This window comes from Rhizophagus irregularis, chromosome 3 (assembly GCF_026210795.1).
Source record: "Rhizophagus irregularis chromosome 3, complete sequence".
In the NCBI taxonomy this organism is placed as follows: domain Eukaryota; kingdom Fungi; phylum Glomeromycota; class Glomeromycetes; order Glomerales; family Glomeraceae; genus Rhizophagus; species Rhizophagus irregularis.
In genome coordinates this window covers 4,080,367-4,103,087 of record NC_089431.1, presented here as the reverse complement: position 1 = coordinate 4,103,087, position 22,721 = coordinate 4,080,367, and the positions used below count along the sequence as shown (strand labels likewise).

Below are 22,721 nucleotides of genomic sequence, written 5' to 3'. Positions count from 1 at the left end.
CTTTTTTTTTTTTGGCGCTTCGGAATGATGATTCTTCATTCTGATTTTCATCAGTAGGTTGTGTTTGTTTTTTGAGAAAATAATAGCCATTGAATGAAAAGTGGTAAATGAACTAACCGAAACAATATCAATTGTTCTAGGCGCAATCTTTTTATTGTGTCAATAACAGATAACATATGCTACGTAACAAATATAGTTAAATTATCAAAATATTGATACGGATTTATTTTAGTAATTTCATAGTCTTTATGGCGTATATAGTTTTGGAAGGAGTGAAGGAGTGATCACGTGACTTCAATTTCAAAACACTGATAAGATTAAAAAGATTAAAAAAGTATGATAACAATGGAAATTATGGAATCAATCATATCTTAGAAGTTGAACTTAACTTCCAAGAACGATTATTAACAGTAATAAAATGGGCAGGTTTTGGGCATTTAAATAAATAAATGTTCTGATACAATAAATTATAAAGCTTTTTTTTATGTAGATAGTCAATTGCTTGTAACTTAATTAATAAATTTTGTATGTATCAATTATTTAGGCTAATATATCCAGTTTGTCTTGTAATCATTTATTATTCCACTAATTTTTTTTATCAAGTAAAAATATCGCGACCTCTTTTGGCTTTTATCAATATCACGTATTAAATAATAATATTTCTCTTCATAAAATAAACTTATATAAATAATTTATTATAAGCATAATCAATCCATCATTTAATCGTAATTATCATTATCATTTAAATATTTTTACAATGACCAGTTTATTATTCATAGATAGATTTACGGAATTCTATGGAAATTCCATGGAAATTATGTAAGCCAATATTTTTTTGTTTTATCTTTTTAACTAATAAAGGATTAATTAATAAATTTGATAATTTCATATATCTTAATACGATTTTGTTTGTCTATAAAAAAAAGTTTTTTTGTAACCTTATTTTTTTGTAGTGTTACAAAAATGTCATGAGGTTTTTTTGTCGTCGTCGTAAATTTACATTGATGATCTTATCAAATTATCGTGCAATCGCATGTACTTTTATAGAAAGAATTCTTTGAAAGAATTTATTCCAAGATACAGTTCTAGATTAGTTATCAATTTCCGATTAGAAGTTTCTATAAGGAATTGCGGCACAGAATTCATATAATTTTATCATTTATAAATTGAACATAATTCTTAAATGTCTCAAACTAACAAATTGACTTTTTTCAAAATAAATTAATGTATGATGGAACAATCGAGTAAATCGACAAAATATAAACGTAAAATTGCACTTAATATACCTTTAAGTCAACCAATACGAACTACAGTTAACATAAGAAAGTTATATAAGAAATGTAATCAATGTAATAGAAGAAGAATAGATGAAAATCATCAGATCTGTCACGTGTGTTACAAAACAAGAATTATAATTAAACCTCAACAAAGTGGAAACACAGTTATAGACGATTTTATCACATACACACAAACAAATTGTTCATATAGAAATTTGAAGTTCGTTCCCTACGATCAATTCAAAATTATAGAATTTATTGCTGAGGGAGGATTTAGCAAAGTTTATAAAGCAACTTGGGTTGGTGGTTCGACTGATTGGCATACTAGTAATATTGATAATATTGTTCGTCGGCGTGATGAAACAGTAGTTCTCAAAAAACTTAAAAATTCTAAAAACATTACATCCAAGGAATTGAATGAGGTACGGTAATTGAACCTTGTTTTTTATATTGATTAATAAATGTTCATGTAGGATAAATAAACTGAGTTCAAGTTTTTTTTAATTAGCTCAAAATATTTTATAAGCTTTCTTCAATACTTTATATTGGTGAATATTTCGGAATCACCCAAGATTATGTTACCAAAGATTTAATAATGATTATGCCATATTATGATTGTGGTGATTTGTCAACTTGTCTTAAGAATGATTATTACAAAATCTGCTGGAAAAGTAAGTTGTCTATCTTACGACAAATAATATTCGGACTTCGAGGCATGCACGGATGCAAAATCATTCACAGAGATTTGCATAGTGGAAATATTCTTTTAAAAAAAGGTTGTAACGATCATTACCACACATATATAGGTGATTTAGGAATTAGTAAATCTGTAACTGAATCTGGAGATGATAATGAAAGTTATGGTATTATTCCTTATATGGCTCATGAGATTTTTCAAGGACAAAAATATACTGAAGCTTCAGATATATACAGTTATGGAATGCTTATGTGGGAATTTATGACAGGTAGAAAACCTTTTTGGGATGAAGATCACGATACATGTCTTATTTTTGACATATGCGATGGTTTACGCCCACCAATTGTAACAAATGCACCCGAAGGTTATATTGAATTAATGAAAGAATGTTGGCATTCCGATCCCGAGAAAAGACCATCAGCTGATATTACATTTTCAAAAATTCGAGAAATGTGGAGAAATGAAGAAATAAATTCCAATAAAAAAATTCCAACCAAAATTATAGAATCATCAGATATTGAACTTGTAAAAAATAATCCAGGTGCCATTTATAAGAGTAGGCCTTTAAGTAACATGATTTATTCCGCAATGTCTTTAAAGAGTCGATCCATTAATTTAGAATTAGGTTAGAAATTTTTTATATTAAAGTTTACCTTTTTTTTATTGGTTATTTAACTTTTTTAATTATATAGATACATTTTATTATTTTTATTTTTATTATTAAATATCTATTGCTATTATTATTAATTATCATTATTTCTTTTAAAGATACAAGAAAGTTCGAAGAAAGCTTAGTAGTTAAAGATAATAATAATAATGGTATTATAAAATTGTGAAATGAAATTATTTTAATATATAAATTAATGAAATTTATATTTTCCTTAGATTACCTTACGAAAGAATTTGAACTTGATATTTAACGTAAATTTTAATCAACCTCATATTAACGGTAAATAATTTATTTTGTCTTTTCATTCTAAACAATGCATATAATTAATTTCTCTTTTAATAAAATATAGAGTATATCACTAGGGTTAATAATCTTTGACTTATATATATATATATCAAATCAATTTTTATATATCGAAAAGTGTGGAATTTCTTTTAAAAGTATTTTTTTTTTGTAAAATATATTATTATATCTTATAAATAAATATTAGTTATTTTCGAAATACAACTTTTGCTTAGTGTAAAATACCGTGTCTTGTAATTATAAGTAAGTATTTGTAATAAGAAAAAAAAAAGTTAAAAATTTCCATAATTTTTCGGAAAACAAATCTGCTTTAAAGGGTAGAATAAACCCTATAATATTTTATTTTTATTTTCATTGTTTTCAAATAATCGGCTAAATAAATCACCACTAAAAACAATAGAATAATTAGTTTAAATGGCGGAAAAAGAAACTGAAAATTGGATTCATATTTATTAAACTTAATATTATTCCTTTGAACCTATTTCCGTTACACGATTCAATTTTATTTCATCCCCAATGTCCACGTCACATCATTTTTTGTCATTAAAAACCGAATTTCTGCTACTGCATAAAAATGAAGGTGTTCTCTTAACCGATTTAAATAATCTTTCGTTGCAGTGGAGAATGATGGTAAATGAGAGTACTTTGACAATGAAAACGAATGTGACGAAGATTTTATTAATGTAAAATCATACTCATAAATAAGTTGCCTAAGTATTTAAATTGCACTAATTACACTATTATCGCTATGAATTATCTATATATAATAATAAAATGCCAAAAATGATTCTCGAAAATTTATAAATCTTGTACCTTTGAAAATTAGAAACGTCCATACATGCAAAAATAAAACGTATATTATATAAATTAAATATCGCGTTTTTTCTAAACGAAAATGTGAGCAAATAATATTCTTCATTTCATATCGATAGACGCAAAGGTTTTAAACTTCATACGAACAATAAATCTTCATTTTAGTTTTTTAAATTATAAAATAGAAGTGGGTTTTTAACTATATAAGATTTATCCTCTATTTAAGTATTACAAAGTTTTCTTTATACCGAAAATGGTTAATACAAACCTTTAAAATTTACCAATTAAACAACCCTAAATCGGGATGATTGATTTTTTTATGCATAATTAACGTCACGTGAAAATAATGTCATATTGAAGGCGTATCGGGCGACTCGGGCGTATCGGACTTGTCAATTAAATTACTTTATGAGGGAAATTTACCGGAGATCATTATTAAATTTGATAATTTGATTTCGAATCATTTTTCAAGAATCATAAATCCGCAACAATTAAAACATCACAATAATGATCTACAAAATATTACGTATATATAGGGTTGACCTTATACAAATTAGTCGACATTTTCGCTCATTAAAAAAAATTTTTTTTTTTTTTGAATTGTGAAAATTCAGTTATAATGGTTGATAATAAATTTTTACCAGAATTATCTGAAAATTTACTCGAAATTTTAGATGAAAACCAACATTATGATATTATTATTGAAGTTGGTAATGACCCTCACATAAGAAAGTTTCGAGCTCATACGCTCATTTTAAATTATCGTTCTCCTTATTTTCGTGAAATTTTATCAACTGATAAAAAGAAATCGAAATCCGATGAACATATCAAATTACCTAATATTTCGCCCGAAATTTTTCAAATAATTTTAAGGTAAGTAGTCTTGAATTATAGATTATATAATGCAATTGGTAAAATTTTTTCACACATAAATTTTTTATTTTGTTTTAGGTATATTTATGGGGGAAAACTTTCTTTTGGAGAATGCAATGATTCAGCAGATATTATTAACGTTCTAGTTGCTGCTAGTGAACTTAAACTTCGAGGATTAATCAATCACTTACAATCTATTTTGATTGAAAATAATTCAAACTGGGTGGAACAAAATTTTAATCTTGTATATCGAACAAGTTTTGAAGATGATTCTTTTTCGGAACTTCAAAATCATTGTAATGATCTAATGTTCAAAGAACCGGATAAAATATTTAATTCATTAGGCTTTCCTTCAATTCCAGAAGAAGGTTTGATCTCACTTGTCAAAAGTGATAATCTTCAAATGAAAGAAACTCAGGTTTGGGAATACGTGCTTAAATGGGGACTTGCTCAAAATCCTGAACTTCCTGCTGATTATTCGAAGTTTTCAAAAAATGATTTTAATATATTAAAAAATACATTACAACAATGTATTCCTTTTATTAGATTCTATAATTTAACTTCTAAAGAATTTTCTGATAAAGTATTACCTTATAGGAAAATTTTACCAAAGGAATTATATATGGATTTATTAAAAACTTTTTTAAATTTACATCCAAATAGCAATCCAAGTGGTAAATCAAAACCTCGTAATAATATTGGTTCAAAAATAATTACAAATCGACACGTTGAATTAATTTTAAAATGGATTGATAAATTAGAAATTACAGACAAATTAACTTCTTCATACGATTTCAAATTAATGATTAGTGGTTCTCGTGATGGGTTATCTAATAATAAATTTCATGAAGTTTGTGTTAACCAACCTCGTACTATAACAGTTGTTAAAGTGAAAGGAATTAACAAAATTCTTGGAGGATACAATCCAATTGGATGGAATTCCGCTATTGGTGGTTATAGTAATACTAATGAGAGTTTTATATTCTCCTTTGAAAATAGTATAAATAGTAATGAAAATTATGTTTTAAGTCGTGTAGCGGATGAAAATCATGCTATATGGAATAATCATTATTACGGTCCATCATTTGGTAATTATGACCTTATTTTGGAAGGTAACAATTTTTGTGCGAGTTATTGTAGAAAAGGTGTTTATAAAAGTCTAATCTGGGAAACTTCAGAATTATTTTCTGTAGAAGATTATGAAGTATTTCAAATCACAAAGAATTGATTAATATTATATAGATAGTTTTGTAACTTCTTTTAAAACGTTAAAGAAATAAATAAAATGAGTTGTTTTTGCTTTTTAAAATCTGGTAAAAGTTATTATATAGTTTTATTATTAACCTAGCCCACCCATGTGCAGTTCCGGCAGTTCAAAGTACAGATAATTAAAATGTATAAGTCGAGTAAATTTTTATTTTTTAAGAATTTATAGACTCCTTCCTAAAAGCTGAAAAGTTAAACTTAAAAAAAAAACGTGATTAATAATTTTAGATTATTAAAATACAACTTGCCGTCCATCCGTCCATTGATCGTGAAAGGATGAAATTTAGCTCAGAATTTGTCTCATCATAGCATATCTAGTGTACACGGTAACGCTAAACTTCATACCGCATAAGAAGGCTCTTCACTATCCTCTCCATTTGTTTTTATTATTTTTTTCATTGGAAATTCATATTAGTAGCTTTAGCTACAGCTAGTATATTAAACTAGCGTTAGTAGATAATTCGAATTTTTTTCGTGACTTTGTATTTGCTTTATTGTAGTGTAATTTGTATTAAGAAATGTGCGTTACTAACAAAAAAAAAAATTCACGGCATATCTAATGGTAATAATTTCATGTTTCCCTATAAAAAATTTTTATCCGAATATTTCCATTATTTCTCCGTGTCTTCCGTAAAAATTCCGTGAAAATGATACATTCACGGATATCCGTGTTAGCGAGATGAAAATTTCCATGATTTAAGGCTATAAATTCCATGAAAATGATACATTCACGGAAAAAACATGGAAAGATAAAACACGGATCAGATTTTTTACAGGGTTTTTGTGATCAATAGAAGGCGAGTTATCGCACTGGAATGGTAGATTCAATTTCCATCAGAAGAAAAGTAATATTCATTCACATACAACTAATTTAGTCATCATCAACTAACTAATTTAATGTTACTGATTGTAAAACGCGCAAACCTGGTGTAAGTTAAGAAAAAAAGAAAAATATGGAAGTATTCCCAAATTTGTATGTTAATCATCTCTAAATCAGCTCTATCATGCTGTAACTTTATTAATATCAAAATGTGTTACATATACAAAGAAATACGACGAAAAAATAGGTACATAAAAAGATTCATAAACAATAACACAGGCATAAAATTAAAATAATCTATCCTGTTCAGAAATCAGGCACCAAAAAAAAACTAGATAGCTGAGATAAATATAAATTTATCTATCACAACGACACGTGAAATTATAAATCGCGCTCACAAAACGGGTATGCTAAATTAGTACCTTTAGTCGTGAGTAAGGAAAGAGAGAAGTGAAGGTAAAATTTAATACAAGAGGAAGAGAACGGAAGAATTATTATGAAAAATGAGAGTGATAACATAAAATCAGGTGAATGATTTGTAAATGAAATATCATTACATAGCATTATCGGCGGTGAAAAGTAAAAGACAAAATAGAACTTGCTGGAAAATTGTAGAACACACGCAAAAAGGAGAAATACGGTAACGATCATTTGTTAGATAGGAAGAGAGAGAAAAAGGAGACCAACATGATAAATTGACGAAGTAGGAACTAGGATATACCGCAGTCAGCTGAGATCAAATTTAATTGGTTCGATCTTCATGATCTCGCAGGGGGACTGGGGGAGACACATGGCTTATATCTTGATTAGATTGAGAATCGATAGCGAAAGGAGCGTTGAGAGCACAGGTTCGACGATCTCGCAAATAATATATAAGTTAACACTTCACAAATTAGAAAAAAAATTTTTACATGTAACTTTTTTTTGCCTTTATTAAAAAATCAGTATAATGAAGTTTTATCCAAAATTATCACAAAATTTACTTGAAATTTTAGATGACGATGATATTACTATTGAAGTTGGTAATGATCCTAACGTGAAAATATTTAGAGCTCATATGGTTATATTGAATTATCGTTCTCCTTATTTGCGAAGAATTTTATCAACAAATAAAAAGAAAAATGATGAAACTTTGGTACATATCAAATTACCCAATATTTCACCTGAAATTTTTCAGATAATTTTAAGGGTAAAAAAAGATTAAATTATATAAGATAATAATTAATAAGTTGAGCGATAAAAATTTTTCATAACATACGTTTTTTTATCTTAGGTATATTTATGGAGGAGAACTTACTTTGGAAGAATATGATATTTCTGATATCTTGGTTACTGCTAGCGAACTAAGCCTTCGGGAATTGAACAACTATTTACAATCCTTCTTGGTTAAAAACAAAGCAAGCTGGATAGAACAAAATTTTAATCTGGTATATCAAACAAGTTTTGAAAATGATTCTTTCTTGGAGCTTCAAACATATTGTAATAATCTTATATTAAAGAAACCAGATAAGATATTCAAATCGCTTAATTTCTCTTTAATTCCAGAAAAAGTTTTAATTTCACTTGTTCGAAATGATAATTCCCGGATGAGCGAAATTCAGGTTTGGGAACATGTACTTAAATGGGAATTTTCTCAAAATCCCGAACTTCCTTCTGATCCTACAAACTTTTCAAAAAATGAGTTTAATATATTAAAAAATACGTTACAACAATGTATTCCTCTTATTAGATTCTATAATTTAACTTCTAAAGAATTTTCCGATAAAGTATTACCATACAAGAAGATTTTACCAAAGGAATTGTATATGGATTTATTGAAAACTTTTTTAAATTTGCATCCTGATAGCAGACCAAGTGGTATAAAGCCAAAGCCTCATAATAATATCGATAATTATCCGGAATTAATCGATTCAAAAATTATTACAATTCAACATATTGAATTAATTTCAAAATGGATTGATAAATTGGATATTACAGACAATTTAGCTTCTTCATATGAATTCAAATTAATGCTTCGTGGATCTCGTGATGGGTTTGCCGCTAATAAATTTCATGAAATCTGTGATAATAAACCTCGTACTATAACGATCGTTAAAGTGAAAGATAGTGACAAAATTCTTGGAGGATATAATCCAGTTGAATGGAGTTCTGTTAGTGGTTATAGCGCCACTAAGAATAGTTTTATATTCTCCTTTGAAAATAGTGATAGTATTGAAGATTATGCTTTAAGTCGTGTAGAGGATGTATTTAACGCTATATGGAACGGTATTTGGAATGGTTGTAATTATGGTCCATCATTTGGTCATTCGGACCTTTTCTTGTTTGGAAATCGTTTTTATGATAAAGGTTATTGTAAAAAAAGAGATTATGAAAAACCAATCAGAGAAACTAGAAGAGTCAGAGATAATGAAATATTTTCCGTAGAAGATTATGAAATATTTCAAATTTTACAGATTTCATAAGGATTCGAAAAATAAAAAAAATGACAGGATGTACTGATGATCGTTGTTATTATGTTTGAATGATATGTTTAGTTAAACTAAAAGCTTTTAAGATGTTAGTAAAAAACTACACAACGAAGTAGACATGTGAAAGTACAAAAATAAAACTATCATAACGATTTATAATAAAGAGAGAGAGAGTTTTAAAAGAAAAAATATTTCAAATTTACGGAAATTAGGATTGTACAGTATATTATGTAATTTTTATGATTTTTTTTTGTAGGAAGAATAAATGGTATTGTGCATTAAGGCTTGGCATGACTCTATCATCATCGTCCTTCGGATAAAACACGCGACAAATTTTGTCAATTTTACTAATTATAGTAAGAAATATTTGATAATTTTAGCCCGCTCACATCTTAATGCGGGCTTACCTAGATTGTGCTGCAGTGCTAATAACACGGCAAATCGGAAATAATTTTTTGATGGATAAAGTCAATAAAATCTGCAATAATGATTGGCGCCTGAATAGAATTATTAAAATTCATAAAAATTCCGTTTTATTCTTTTATTATGATAATGGAATAATTCTGATCTCTTGGCAAAATCATAGAACATCATGTGTTTTTGTTAGAGGTTGGATCCGTTGTTTGAGTGGATATTAATAATTTTAAAGATCGTTCAGACTTATAGATAGTGACCCGCAGATTAAATGGAGCCAATGACTATCTATAATGACAAAGAATTATAAAATTTATTTGTAGTAGGGCCACAGTACCCCGGGTATGATACAGATTTCAGGGGTTTTGACCTTATACCCCCACCATTGCGTGAGTTTTTATTATTAGTAGATATGTACAAAACTTATATAATAATTGGGTATTTATCATGCTTAATACCTAGGTATTTATTAAATTATTTTAAATAATAAAATCGGTAGAAAATGGGAGTTCTTTTTTGTAGGGTACTGTGCATAGGGGGGTAATGTGACCCGCAAAATACGGTAATTGATTTAGATATATATATATTATATATATATATATATATATATATATCCAATGGATATTCGGATAACCGATATCCAAAGTATAATTTGTATATAGCGAATCTATTGCTATATATAAATCGAAATAAATTTTACGCTAAAAACATCAATTCTCAAAGAATATTTATTCAAAATTTTTTTTTTCAAACATTCATTTGTAACTTTAAATCACAAAATTCAAACGGATGACGGATCTTGTCTCTAGTTTTTTTATTTTAATTTTGATTTTTTCTTGCAATATACATTTAAATAGCTTTTTTTTCTTTACTTGTTCATCTCTTATATGGTCTTACAACGTATGGATCTTACTTATTGAAAATTTATAAATACATTCTTGTTAAAATAAATCATTTTATTTTTATTTTAAGATAGTGAAACCATACAATAGTACACATTGCGTAATGCTGCTCTATTTGAATAGTAAGAACAGAGATTAGGATTAGTGTAAAGCCACCCTAAAGCAACCATTCACTGTTTATGACATTTTATTATAATTACTTAAAGATAAAGACATACCAAATATCAGGAATGTGATGCATCCAAAGATCAAGAATATAATACGACAAAGATCGAGAATACATAATATACCCAAAGAATAAGAACACAATGCACATCAAAAAAATTAAGAAAATAATATCAGATATACACCAAAGGTCAAAACCACAATACTCCAAAGATAAAGATCATGTTACATTCAAAGATCAAGAACGTGATGTACCCAAAAATCAAATACATACCAAAGATCAAATACGGGGACGAAATATAGTTAAAAATAAAAGAAAAGAGAGTTAATACATGTCATTTAACAAAAACACATTAATAATAAATTACAATATGCCAAATTCTAAATGCAAGTTCAAGGAAGAGTCATTCTTACATAAAAAAGAAACGTTAACATTCTAGTGTTCTTCACAAAAAAAATATCCTATCTCCTCACCTTACCGAAATGGCCTAAAAAAAGAAACCAAGAACGTTAGAACGTTAGAAACGTTTTAACGTTCTTTACAACAAAAATCCCTCACTATCACTTTACTTACCAAAATGGGCCTTTATTTCCAATGGTTCTGTTTCATTTTCCCCAATTAAAAGTAAACAAGGACGTTAGAAATGTTTTTAATATTCTTTACAAAAAAATACTTTCACCTAACCTTACCTACTGAAATGGTCCTTTATTTCCAAAGTTCCATTAAATTTTTCCTAAAAAAAAAAAAAAAAAAAAAATAAGAACACTAGAAACAATTTCTAACGCTCTTTACAAAAAACCCTCCTCACTATCCTTACCGAAATGGGCCTTTATTCCGTTTCGCTTTCCCTAAAAAAAGACAAACAAGAACGTTAGAAACACTTCTAACGATCTCTACAAAAAAAATACCTCCATCTCACCTACCTACTGCTCCATTTCGTTTTCCTTAAAAAAAACAAAACAAGAGAAACTCCTAAAGAAAAAATTTAGTAAATAAACCGAAATAGATACGTGTAACAAACCGGTAAATTACATATCATATTTTAATATTTTTACCGGTTTTTTTTTCCAAGTTGTACAGGTTCGACGATCTTGCAAATATTTATAAATTATAAGGTTAACATTCAATTTTTTTTTCTTTTTTTGTTAATATAATAAAATCAGTTATAATGGAGTTTTTACCGAAATTATCACAAAATTTACTCGAAATTTTAGACGATAAAGAATATTATGACATCACTATTGAAGTTGGTAATGACCCCAACATAAAAATATTTAAAGCCCATATGGTTATATTAAGTTATCGTTCTCCTTATTTGCGAAGAATTTTGTCAACAAATAAGGAAAACAATGATAGAACTTTGACGCATATCAAATTACCTAATATTTCACCCGAAATTTTTCAGATAATCTTAAGGTAAGAGAAAAGATTAAATTATAGATAAATAAGTTGAGCGAGTAATACATACGTTTTTTTATCTTAGATATATTTATGGAGGAAAACTTCCTGTGGAAGAATATGATATTTCTGATATCTTCAAAGTTTTGGTTACTGCTAACGAATTAAGCCTTCAAGAATTAAACTACTATTTACAATCCTTTTTGGTTAAAAACAATGCAACCTGGATAGAACAAAATTTTGACCTAGTATATCAAACAAGTATTGAAAATGACTCTTTCATGGAACTTAAAAAATATTGTAATAATCTTATATCAAAGAAACCAGATAAGATATTCAAATCGCATGATTTTCCTTCAATTCCAGAAAAAGTTTTGATTGCAGTTCTTCAAAATGATGAACTTCAGATGAAAGAAATTCAGGTTTGGGAACATGTACTTAATTGGGGATTTGCTCAAAATCCCGACCTTCCTCCTGATCCTACAAATTTTTCAAAAAATGATTTTAATATATTAAAAAATACGTTACAACAATGTATTCCTCTTATTAGATTTTATAATTTAACTTCCAAAGAATTTTCAGATAGAGTATTACCTTACAAAAAAATTTTATCAAAGGAATTATATAGTGATTTATTGAAAACTTTTCTAGATTTACATCCTAATAGCAGGGCAAGTGGCAAATCAAAACCTCGTAATTATGTTGATTCAGAAATTATTACAATTCAACATTTTGAATTAATTTCAAAATGGATTGATAAATTAGATGTTACAGACGATTTAGCTTCTTCATATGAATTCAAATTAATGCTTCGTGGATCTCGTGATGGGTTTTCCGGTAGTAAATTTCATGAAATATGTGATAACCAACCTCGCACTGTAGCAATTGTTAAAGTGAAAGGTAGTGACAAAATTCTTGGAGGATATAATCCAATTGAATGGAAATCTGCTGGTGGTTATAGCAACGCTAAAGATAGTTTTATATTCTCCTTTAAAAATAGTGATAGTATTGAAGATCATATTTTAAGTCGTGTGAAGAATGAAAATAATGCTATATGGAATGGTCCTAATTATGGTCCATATTTTGGTAATTCCGACCTTGTTTTATGTGGAAACAATTCTTATGATGGGAGTTACTGTATAAAATACACTTATGAAAAAGACATCAGAGAAACTGGAGTAGTATTTTCCGTAGAAGAATATGAAGTATTTCAAATTTGCAATGAATGAATAATTAATATCGAATAGATAATTCTATAATCTCTTTTAATATTTTAATTAACAAATAAATGAGTTTTAACTATATTCTAAGCGAAAGTAATCAAATTATAATTGTTAATTCATAATCACCATAAAATGAGTAAAAATCTGGCAAAGATAGATAATTTATAGTCTGAATCTGCGGTTCCGGCAATACAAAATATAAAATATTGATTATATGTAATATGAAATATGTTATTTAACTATTCTCCTTCCAAAAAAAAACGTGATTCAATGATTTTAAAAATTTAAGGATAACACGCCGAGTCGTCGTCAGTTATTGCATGGAAGGGTAAAATAGCTCGTAAGGTTCGTCTCATAATGTCGCATTTAATGGTAATGACTTCATGTCTGTTTCGATAGAAAAAGATTACTATCTGCTGAAATGGTAGATTCTAAGTTACTAATTATCGTCGCCTTTAATAATCAAAATTTTATGATTTACTGATAAATCACAAATTAAACATTACGACTATTTTACCGCCATTAACTAATAATATTACCGATAGTGAGACGCGCAAACCCAGTGTAAGTTAAGAATTAAGAAAAAAAATATGGAATTATTACAAATTTATGTGTTTAATTGTCAGCAATGTTGGAAATTTATACGCACATAGTACGCACAAAGCGCACGTTATCCATAAAACTTTGTGCGCAACCTATAAAGTTATATGTGATCTTATAAAAATACTTTCAACCGAAATTTAGAAGTACGCTGCGCCAACTGCGTGAATCCAAGATTTGTTAACGTACTTTTTTTCTAATAGTAATATACTAAGATCTGCAGGTTCGACGATCTTTGCGAATTTATATAAGATTGACATTTCACAAATTAGGATTAAAAAAAAAAAATTTTTCTTCTTTTTTTTTATTCTTTTTTATTTGTATTATAAGTACTATAAAATCAGTATAATGAAGTTTTATCCGAAATTATCACAAAATTTACTCGAAATTTTAGATGACGAAGAATATTATGACATCAATATCGAAGTTGGCAATGACCCTAACGTAAAAATATTTAAAGCCCATATGGTTATAATAAATTATCGTTCTCCTTATTTGCGAAAAATTATGTCAACAAATAAAAAAAAAAATGATGGAACTTTGATGCATGTCAAATTACCCAATATTTCGCCCGAAATTTTTCAGATAATCTTAAGGTAAGAAAATAAGAAAAGATTAATTATATGTAAGATAAATTAAGTTGAACGATAAAAATTTTTCATACATACGTTTTTTTATCTTAGGTATATTTATGGAGGAAAACTTCCTGTGGAAGAATATGATACTTCTTATGTCTTCAAAATTTTGATTACTGCTAACGAACTGAGTCTTCAGGAATTGAACAACTATTTACAATCCTTTTTGATTAAAAATAATGCAAGCTGGATAGAACAAAATTTTAACCTGGTGTATCAAACAAGTTTTGAAAATGATTCTTTCATGGAACTTCAAAATTATTGTAATAATCTTATATCAAAGAAACCAGATAAGATATTCAAATCGCTTAATTTCTCCTTAATTCCAGAAAAAGTTTTGATTTCAATTATTCAAAATGATGATCTTCGGATGAGAGAAATTCAGGTTTGGGAGCAGTTGCTTAAATGGGGATTTGCTCAAAATCCCGATCTTCCTCCTGATCCTACAAACTTTTCAAAAAATGAGTTTAATATATTAAAAAATACGTTACAACAATGTATTCCTCTTATTAGATTTTATAATTTAACTTCTAAAGAATTTTCAGCTAAAGTATTACCTTATAAGAAACTTTTACCAAAGGAATTATACATAGATTTATTGAAAACTTTTTTAAATTTACATCCTAATAGTAGGCCAAGTGGCAAATCAAAACTTCGTAATTATATCGATTCAGAAATTATTACAATTCAACATTTTGAATTAATTTCAAAATGGACTGACAAATTAGATATTACAGACAAGTTATCTTCTTCATATGAATTCAAATTAATGCTTCGTGGATCTCGTGATGGGTTTTCCGTTAGTAAATTTCATGAAATTTGTGATAACCAACCTCGTACTATAACAATTATTAAAGTGAAAGGCAGCGACAAAATTCTTGGAGGATATAATCCAATTGAATGGAAATCTGCTGGTGGTTATAGCAACGCTAAAGATAGTTTTTTATTTTCCTTTAAAAATAACGATTGTATTGAAAATCATATTTTAAGTCGTGTAAAGAATGAAAATAATGCTATATGGAGTGGTCATAATTATGGTCCATATTTTGGTAGTAGTGATCTTGTCCTGTATGGGAACGATTATTATAATGGAAGTTATTGTAAAAAAAGTGATTATGAAAAACCAATCAAAGAAACTGGAGAAGTATTTGCTGTAGAAGAATATGAAGTATTTCAAATTATAAAAAATTATTATTGAATATTATATATATTTTTTGCGCCTTCTTTGTATGTATTAAGTTCTTTCAAAATTTTGAGAAATAAATAAGCGAACCTCTTTTTTTTTAATTGTTAAGTCTTTATATTTTTAATTAAAGTGGATTGTATTCATTGATTGATAATCATCACAGAAGAAGCTAAAAAAAATTCGTTTCGTCTTCAAACATACTAACGTTATTTAAAATGTGCACAAATTTATGAACTAATCGTCAGTTTTTATAAAATTCGTTTTCAAAGTCGTAAATCGTAATAAATAAGCAATAAGATCTACATTTCAACGACCTTGCAAAATAAAATACTGATCAATAGCATAATTATCCCTATAAAAAATTTTATTCGTTATTTCTGTAAAAACTCCGTAAAATGAGCCTTTCACGGATCCATTTACGGAATATGTAAATAATTCAATAAATTCCGTGATATAAGGTTATTAATTCCGGAACCTTTTACGGAGAAAAAATGGGATATAAAAACGGATCGACTTTTTTTACAGGTATCTTAATTTATTGGTTGGTAATCATCAAAGACGGATGATTATGATATTGAGAAAAAAAATATCTGTTCAGGAAAAATATGAAGTTTTCCCAATTTATGTATTTAACTATGAGTTTTCGTTTTCGCATTTTTTTTTCCAAGTCGTAATAGGCACGTGCACTAATTGACGATCCCGCAAATAATATATAAGGTTGAACCATTTCACAAATCAGAAAAAAAAAATTTTTTCTTTTTTTTTATTTAATATTAAAAATCATTTATAATGGAATTTTTACCAAAATTATCACAAAATTTGCTTGAAATTTTAGATGACGATGAATATTATGATATTAATATTGAAGTTGGTAATGACCCTAACGTAAAAATATTTAAAGCCCATATGGTTATAATAAGTTATCGTTCTCCTTATCTGCAAAGAATTTTGTCAACAAATAAAAAGACAAATGATGGAACTTTGGTACATATCAAATTACCTAATATTTCACCTGAAATTTTTCAGATAATTTTAAGGTAAGAAAATTAATTTAAAATTTATAACGATAAAATAAATACCGTAAGCCGAGCGATGAAAATTTTTCATACATATACGTTTTTTTTATTTTAGATATATTTATGGAGGAAAACTTACTTTGGAAGGACATGATATTTCCGATATCTTCAAAATTTTGGTTACTGCTAACGAATTAAGCCTTCAGGAATTGAACAACTATTTACAATCTTTTTTGATTAAAAACAATGCAAGCTGGATAGAACAAAATTTTAACCTAGTATATCAAACAAGTTTTGAAAATGACTCTTTCTCGGAGCTTCAAGCATATTGTAATAATCTTATATCAAAGAAACCAGTAGATTTATTCGAATCGCTTAATTTCTCTTTAATTCCAGAAAAAGTTTTGATTTCACTTGTTCAAAATGATAATCTTCAGATGAGAGAAATTCAGGTTTGGGAACAAGTAATTAAATGGGGATTTGCTCAAAATCCCGAACTTCCTTCTGATCCTACAAATTTTTCAAAAAATGATTTTAATTTATTAAAAAATACGTTACAACAATGTATTCCTTTTGTCAGATTTTATAATTTAACTTCTCAAGAGTTTTCTGACAAAGTATTACCTTATAAAAAAATTTTACCAAAGGAATTATACATGGATTTATTAAAAACCTTTTTAAGCATACATCCTTATAGTAGACCAAGTAGCAAATCAAAACCTCGTAATAATATCGATATTGATACAAAAGTAATTGATTCAAAAATTATCACAATTCAACATTTTGAATTAATTTCAAAATGGATTGATAAATTAAATATTACGGACTATTTAGCTTCTTCATATGAATTTAAATTAATGCTTCGTGGATCTCGTGATGGGTTTGCGGCTAGTAAATTTCATGAAATCTGCGATAACCAACCTCGTATTATAATAATTGTTAAAGTGAAAGACAGTGACAAAATTCTTGGAGGATACAATCCAGTTGGATGGAGTGATGTTATTAATGGTTATAGTAAAACCAAAGAGAGTTTTATATTCTCCTTTGAAAATTGTGATAGTATTGATAATTATATTTTAAGTCGTGTAGCGAATGAAAATTGCGCCATATGGAATGGTTGCTATTACGGTCCATATTTTGGCAGTTATGACTTTGCTTTGTATGGAAACGATTTTTATAATGAAAGTTATTGTAGAAAAGGTACTTATGAAAAAAAAATCAGAAAAACTGAAGATACGTTTTCTGTTGAAGAATATGAAATATTTCAAATTATAAAAAATTAGTGTTATATTTTATATATGTATTTAGTTACTTTTGTATATTTTGTATTTAAGTCCTTTCAAAATGTCGAGAAATAATAAAATGAATCCAATTACATTTCTTTAATTGTGAAGCTGATTCATTTTTTTTATGTTTCAATTACGTATATTCTAAGTGGATTGAATGTATTCATTGGTTGGTAAGCATCATAGAAGAGTAAAAAAGAAAATTCATTTCATCTCCAAACAACTATTTTCCCTGCTATCAATTAAGCGTTACCTAAAACGTGCACACTATGTGTAACTGAAGTTAAAAAAATATATATTAGCTTTTCTAAATTTATGAGTTTAATAACCTGCCAAGTTGTAATTGGCACGTGCACTAGATAGCGATCCCGCAAATAATATATACTGAATGGCTGAATATTTGATTAAAAAAAAATATTTTTTTCTAATAAATTCACTTATAAATTATAATGGAGTTTTTACCAAAATTATCACAAAATCTTCTTGAGATTTTGGATGACGACGAATATTATGATATTACTATTGAAGTTAGTTGGTAATGACCCTAACGTAAAAATATTTAAACCTCATATGGTTATATTAAATTATCGTTCTCCTTATTCATGAAGAATTTTAAAAAGGAAAATGATGGAACTTTATTACATATCAAATTACCTATATATCACCTGAAATTTTTCAGATAATTTTAAGGTAAGAAAAAAATTAAATTAAAAGATAAATACCGTAAACCGAGCGATTAAAATTATTCATACGTACGTTTTTATCTTAGATATATTTATGGGGAAAACTTACTTTAGAAGATATGATTTTCCGATATCTTCAAAATTTTTGTTACTGCTAACGAATTAAGCCTTCAAGAATTGAACAACTATTTACAATCCTTTTTGGTTAAAAACAATGCAAGTTGGATAGAACAAAATTTTAACCTAGTATATTAAACAAGTTTTGAAAATGATTCTTTCTTGGAACTTCAAACATGCTGTAATAGTAATCTTATATCAAAGAAACCAGGTAAGATATTCAAATCGCTTAATTTCTCTTTAATTCCGGAAAAAGTTTTGATTTCGATTGTTCAAAATGATAATCTTATGTTTGGGAACATGTACTTAAATGGGGATTTGCTCAAAATCCCGAACTTCCTCGGCTTCTGATTCTACAAATTTAGTATCAAAAAATGATTTCAATTTATTAAAAAATACGTTGCAAAAGTGTATTCCTTTTGTTAGATTTTATATGTAACTTCCAAAGAATTTTCTGATAAAGTATTACCTTTTAAAAAATTTTACCAAAAGAATTATACATGGATTTATTGAAATCTTTTTAAATTTACATCCTAATAGCAAACTAAGTGGTAAATCTAAACCTCGTAATAATTTTGAAACAATCGATTCTAAAATTATTACATTTCAACATGTTGAATTAATTTCAAGATGGATTGGTAAATTAGATATCACAGACGATTTACCTCCTTGTATGAATTCAAATTGATGCTTCGTGGATCTCGTGATGGGTTTGCCGTTAATAAATTTCATGAAATTTGTGATAACCAACCTCGTACTATAACAATTGTAAAATTGAAAGGTAGTGACAAAATTCTTGGAGGATACGCCCCGATTGAATAGAAATACGTTAGTGGTGGTTATAGTAGCACCAAACATATTTTTATATTCTCCTTTGAAAGCAGTGATATCACTGAAAATTATGTTTTAAGTCGTGTAGTGGATGAAAATAGAGCTATATGGTATCATCAGAGTTGCGATCCAACATTTGGTAATTCTGACCTTGTTTTGTATTTATTGATTGATAATCATCAAAAATGATTGTGATTTGAGTAAAAAAAAAGAAAAATATTTGTTCAGGAAAATATGAATTATTTCCAATTTTATATTTTTTTAGTCGCACTAATTGACGATCCCATAAATAATATATAATGGCTGAACATTTTACAAATTAGGATTAAAAAAAAAATTTTTTTTTTTCTAATAAATTCACTTATAATGGAGTTTTTACCAAAATTATCACAACATTTGCTTGAGATTTTGGATGACGAGGAATATTATGATATTACTATTGAAGTTGGTAATGACCCTAACGTAAAAATATTTAAAGCTCATATGGTTATATTAAATTATCGTTCTCCTTATTTACGAAGAATTTTATCAACAAATAAAAAGAAAAATGATGGAACTTTGGTACATATCAAATTACCTAATATTTCACCTGAAATTTTTCAGATAATTTTAAGGTAAGAAAAAAATTAAATTATAAGATAAATACCGTAAACCGAGCGATTAAAATTTTTCATACATACGTAGGTATATTTATGGAGGAAAACTTACTTTGGAAGAATATGACATTTCTGATATCTTCAAAATTTTGGTTACTGCTAACGAATTAAGCCTTCAGGAATTGAACAACTATTTGCAATCCTTCTTGGTTAAAAACAAAACAAGCTGGATAGAACAAAATTTTAATCTGGTATATCAAACAAGTTTTGAAAATGATTCTTTCTTGGAACTTCAAAAATATTGTAATAATCTTATATCAAAGAAACCAGTAGAGTTATTCAAATCTCTTAATTTCTCTTTAATTCCGGAAAAAGTTTTGATTTCGCTTGTTCAAAATGATAATCTTCAGATGAAAGAAATTCAGGTTTGGGAACATGTACTTAAATGGGGATTTGCTCAAAATCCCGAACTTCCTTCTCATCTTACAAATTTTTCAAAAAATGATTTTAATTTATTAAAAAATACGTTACAACAATGTATTCCTTTTGTTAGATTTTATAATTTAACTTCTCAAGAGTTTTCTGATAAAGTATTACCTTTTAAAAAAATTTTACCAAAAGAATTATACATGGATTTATTGAAATCTTTTTTAAACTTACATCCTAATAGCAAACTAAGTGGTAAATCAAAACCCCGTAATAATTTTGAAACAATCGATTCAAAAATTATTACATTTCAACATGTTGAATTAATTTCAAAATGGATTGATAGATTAGATATCACAGACGATTTAATTGCTTTGTATGAATTCAAATTGATGCTTCGTGGATCTCGTGATGGGTTTTCCGCTAATAAATTTCATGAAATCTGTGATAATCAATCTCGTACTATAACGATCGTTAAAGTGAAAGATAGTGACAAAATTCTTGGAGGATATAATCCAATTGAATGGAAATCTGCTAGAGGTTATGGCAGCACTAGAGATAGTTTTATATTCTCCTTTGAAAATAGTGATAGTATTGAAAATTATATTTTAAGTCGTGTAGTGAATGGAAATTATGCTATATGGAATGAGTATAATTATGGTCCATACTTTGGTAATGATGACCTTGTTTTGTATGGAAACAATTTTTTTGGTAGTAGTTATTGTGTAAAACGTGATTATGAAAAACCAATCAGAGAAACTGGAGACAATTTTTCTGTAGAAGAAATTGAAGTATTCCAAATTACAAAAATAATTAGTATTTAATATTTATTAATTATAAATGTATTTTTATTACTTCTTTGTATGTTAAGTTTTTTCAAAATTTCGAAAAATGAATAAAGTGAATTGATTTTCTCCTTTTAATTGTGAAATTGTTTCATAGCATTTTATATCTTAATATTATAAGCTCAATAACAGAAAATTATATATTTATTCGTTCATCTTTATACGACTATTTTGTCCGGCATCGCCATCAAAATTGAATTTGTACTAAATAACGTTACCTAAAACACGCACTACAATTAGTGTAAGTTAAGGAAAAACATGTTCAAATTATAATATTTAATTAGTTAACTTAATTTTTGCAAAACTTGGAATTTTTTTTTTCGTAAGATGTAACGACTGTAAAGTATATTAGTAAAGTTCCTGTAAAACTTACTAGTTTTTTAATTAAATTATAATGATGTTTAATAATTGGTGATAAATAAATATTACGTACTATTGGACCATTATGTAAAAGTTGTTTGAAGTAAACGGTTTATTTATCGTGAAGAATTATGATATTGCAGATATCATAACTTAATTGATTAATCATTTACAATTTTCTTTGATTTAAACAAACAAAGCTGGACGGAACTAAATTCTTGATTTGGATCATATCTATGAATTTTGAGAACTTTAAAATTGTTATACTGATATTACTTCTTATGAACCAGCGGATAAAATATTCGAATATCATACAACTAACCAGTATATTTATATTAGTTATTAAAGGAGAATATGAAATTTCTTTGCAAGACAACTCAAAATTATGACATTTATATGATAGTTAAAACCAATTATGTAATAATAGAACGGTAACAAAAATTCTTACAGCAATAATCATTAAAAAGTTGGTCTTTAATCCCTATAAAAAATAAGTGTCCGGAAATTGTCCAGAAATTGTCCGGAAAATTTGTCTAAATAATTGTCCGGAAAATGTCCAGAAAATGCCAGGTACCATGTCCAGAAATTGTTCCGAAAACACACTCGTTTCCGGACACTCATTTTGTCCAGAATTTGTCCGGAAATTGACCTGAAATATTTTTTCATAAAATTTGGCACAAAAAGATGATCAACAGGTGACCATCATTATAATTGCTTTTAACTTAAAGTTTTATATCATAGATATATAGTATTTTTGCCTGCTCAGCAAATTTAATTAGTATGACAAAGAAGGTTATGAATGTCAGTCTTGTGCTTTTTGCATTTTTCTACAAAATTAATTTATCCTTTT

At 27.3% G+C, this 22,721-nt stretch overlaps 7 protein-coding genes across 7 annotated transcripts; all 7 read left to right on the top strand.

Annotated features, from left to right (window-relative positions):
* Nucleotides 1-1,231: 1,231 nt before the first annotated feature.
* OCT59_021012 (uncharacterized protein) lies at nt 1,232-2,894 on the top strand (the record flags this gene model as incomplete). Its single annotated transcript, XM_066149566.1, has 5 exons — nt 1,232-1,699; nt 1,786-1,948; nt 2,480-2,599; nt 2,743-2,793; nt 2,860-2,894. 5 exons carry the CDS (start codon nt 1,232-1,234, stop codon nt 2,892-2,894), a joined length of 837 nt encoding a protein of 278 aa, XP_065990458.1.
* Nucleotides 2,895-4,322: 1,428 nt separating this feature from the next.
* Nucleotides 4,323-5,938, top strand: OCT59_021011 (uncharacterized protein). Its single transcript, XM_025313258.2, has 2 exons — nt 4,323-4,633; nt 4,712-5,938. Exons 1-2 carry the CDS (start codon nt 4,380-4,382, stop codon nt 5,859-5,861), a joined length of 1,404 nt encoding a protein of 467 aa, XP_025187875.2. The 5' UTR covers nt 4,323-4,379; the 3' UTR covers nt 5,862-5,938.
* A 1,730-nt stretch (nt 5,939-7,668) lies between these two features.
* Nucleotides 7,669-9,181, top strand: OCT59_021010 (uncharacterized protein; the record flags this gene model as incomplete). The annotated part of the gene is made up of 3 exons (XM_066149565.1): nt 7,669-7,741; nt 7,815-7,854; nt 7,993-9,181. The coding sequence occupies 3 exons, from the start codon at nt 7,669-7,671 to the stop codon at nt 9,179-9,181; spliced, it is 1,302 nt and encodes a 433-aa protein (XP_065990457.1).
* Nucleotides 9,182-11,811: 2,630 nt separating this feature from the next.
* OCT59_021009 (uncharacterized protein) lies at nt 11,812-13,380 on the top strand. The gene is made up of 2 exons (XM_066149564.1): nt 11,812-12,085; nt 12,153-13,380. The coding sequence occupies exons 1-2, from the start codon at nt 11,838-11,840 to the stop codon at nt 13,294-13,296; spliced, it is 1,392 nt and encodes a 463-aa protein (XP_065990456.1). The 5' UTR covers nt 11,812-11,837; the 3' UTR covers nt 13,297-13,380.
* An 858-nt stretch (nt 13,381-14,238) lies between these two features.
* OCT59_021008 (uncharacterized protein) lies at nt 14,239-15,809 on the top strand (the record flags this gene model as incomplete). Its single annotated transcript, XM_066149563.1, has 2 exons — nt 14,239-14,486; nt 14,574-15,809. The coding sequence occupies 2 exons, from the start codon at nt 14,239-14,241 to the stop codon at nt 15,721-15,723; spliced, it is 1,398 nt and encodes a 465-aa protein (XP_065990455.1). The 3' UTR covers nt 15,724-15,809.
* Nucleotides 15,810-16,500: 691 nt separating this feature from the next.
* Nucleotides 16,501-18,111, top strand: OCT59_021007 (uncharacterized protein; the record flags this gene model as incomplete). Its single annotated transcript, XM_066149561.1, has 2 exons — nt 16,501-16,748; nt 16,843-18,111. The coding sequence occupies 2 exons, from the start codon at nt 16,501-16,503 to the stop codon at nt 18,008-18,010; spliced, it is 1,416 nt and encodes a 471-aa protein (XP_065990454.1). The 3' UTR covers nt 18,011-18,111.
* A 1,899-nt stretch (nt 18,112-20,010) lies between these two features.
* On the top strand, nt 20,011-21,490 carry OCT59_021006 (uncharacterized protein; the record flags this gene model as incomplete). Its single annotated transcript, XM_066149560.1, has 2 exons — nt 20,011-20,258; nt 20,329-21,490. 2 exons carry the CDS (start codon nt 20,011-20,013, stop codon nt 21,488-21,490), a joined length of 1,410 nt encoding a protein of 469 aa, XP_065990453.1.
* Between the last annotated feature and the right edge of the window lie 1,231 nt (nt 21,491-22,721).

Bases quoted from the DNA above. Each gene is read 5' to 3' on its own strand.
- OCT59_021009 (XM_066149564.1), top strand. From the start codon at position 11,838: ATGGAGTTTTTACCGAAATTATCACAAAATTTACTCGAAATTTTAGAC. The intron at 12,086-12,152 runs GTAAGAGAAAAG...TTTTTATCTTAG, and splicing joins ATTTTTCAGATAATCTTAAG to ATATATTTATGGAGGAAAAC.
- OCT59_021011 (XM_025313258.2), top strand. From the start codon at position 4,380: ATGGTTGATAATAAATTTTTACCAGAATTATCTGAAAATTTACTCGAA. The intron at 4,634-4,711 runs GTAAGTAGTCTT...ATTTTGTTTTAG, and splicing joins ATTTTTCAAATAATTTTAAG to GTATATTTATGGGGGAAAAC.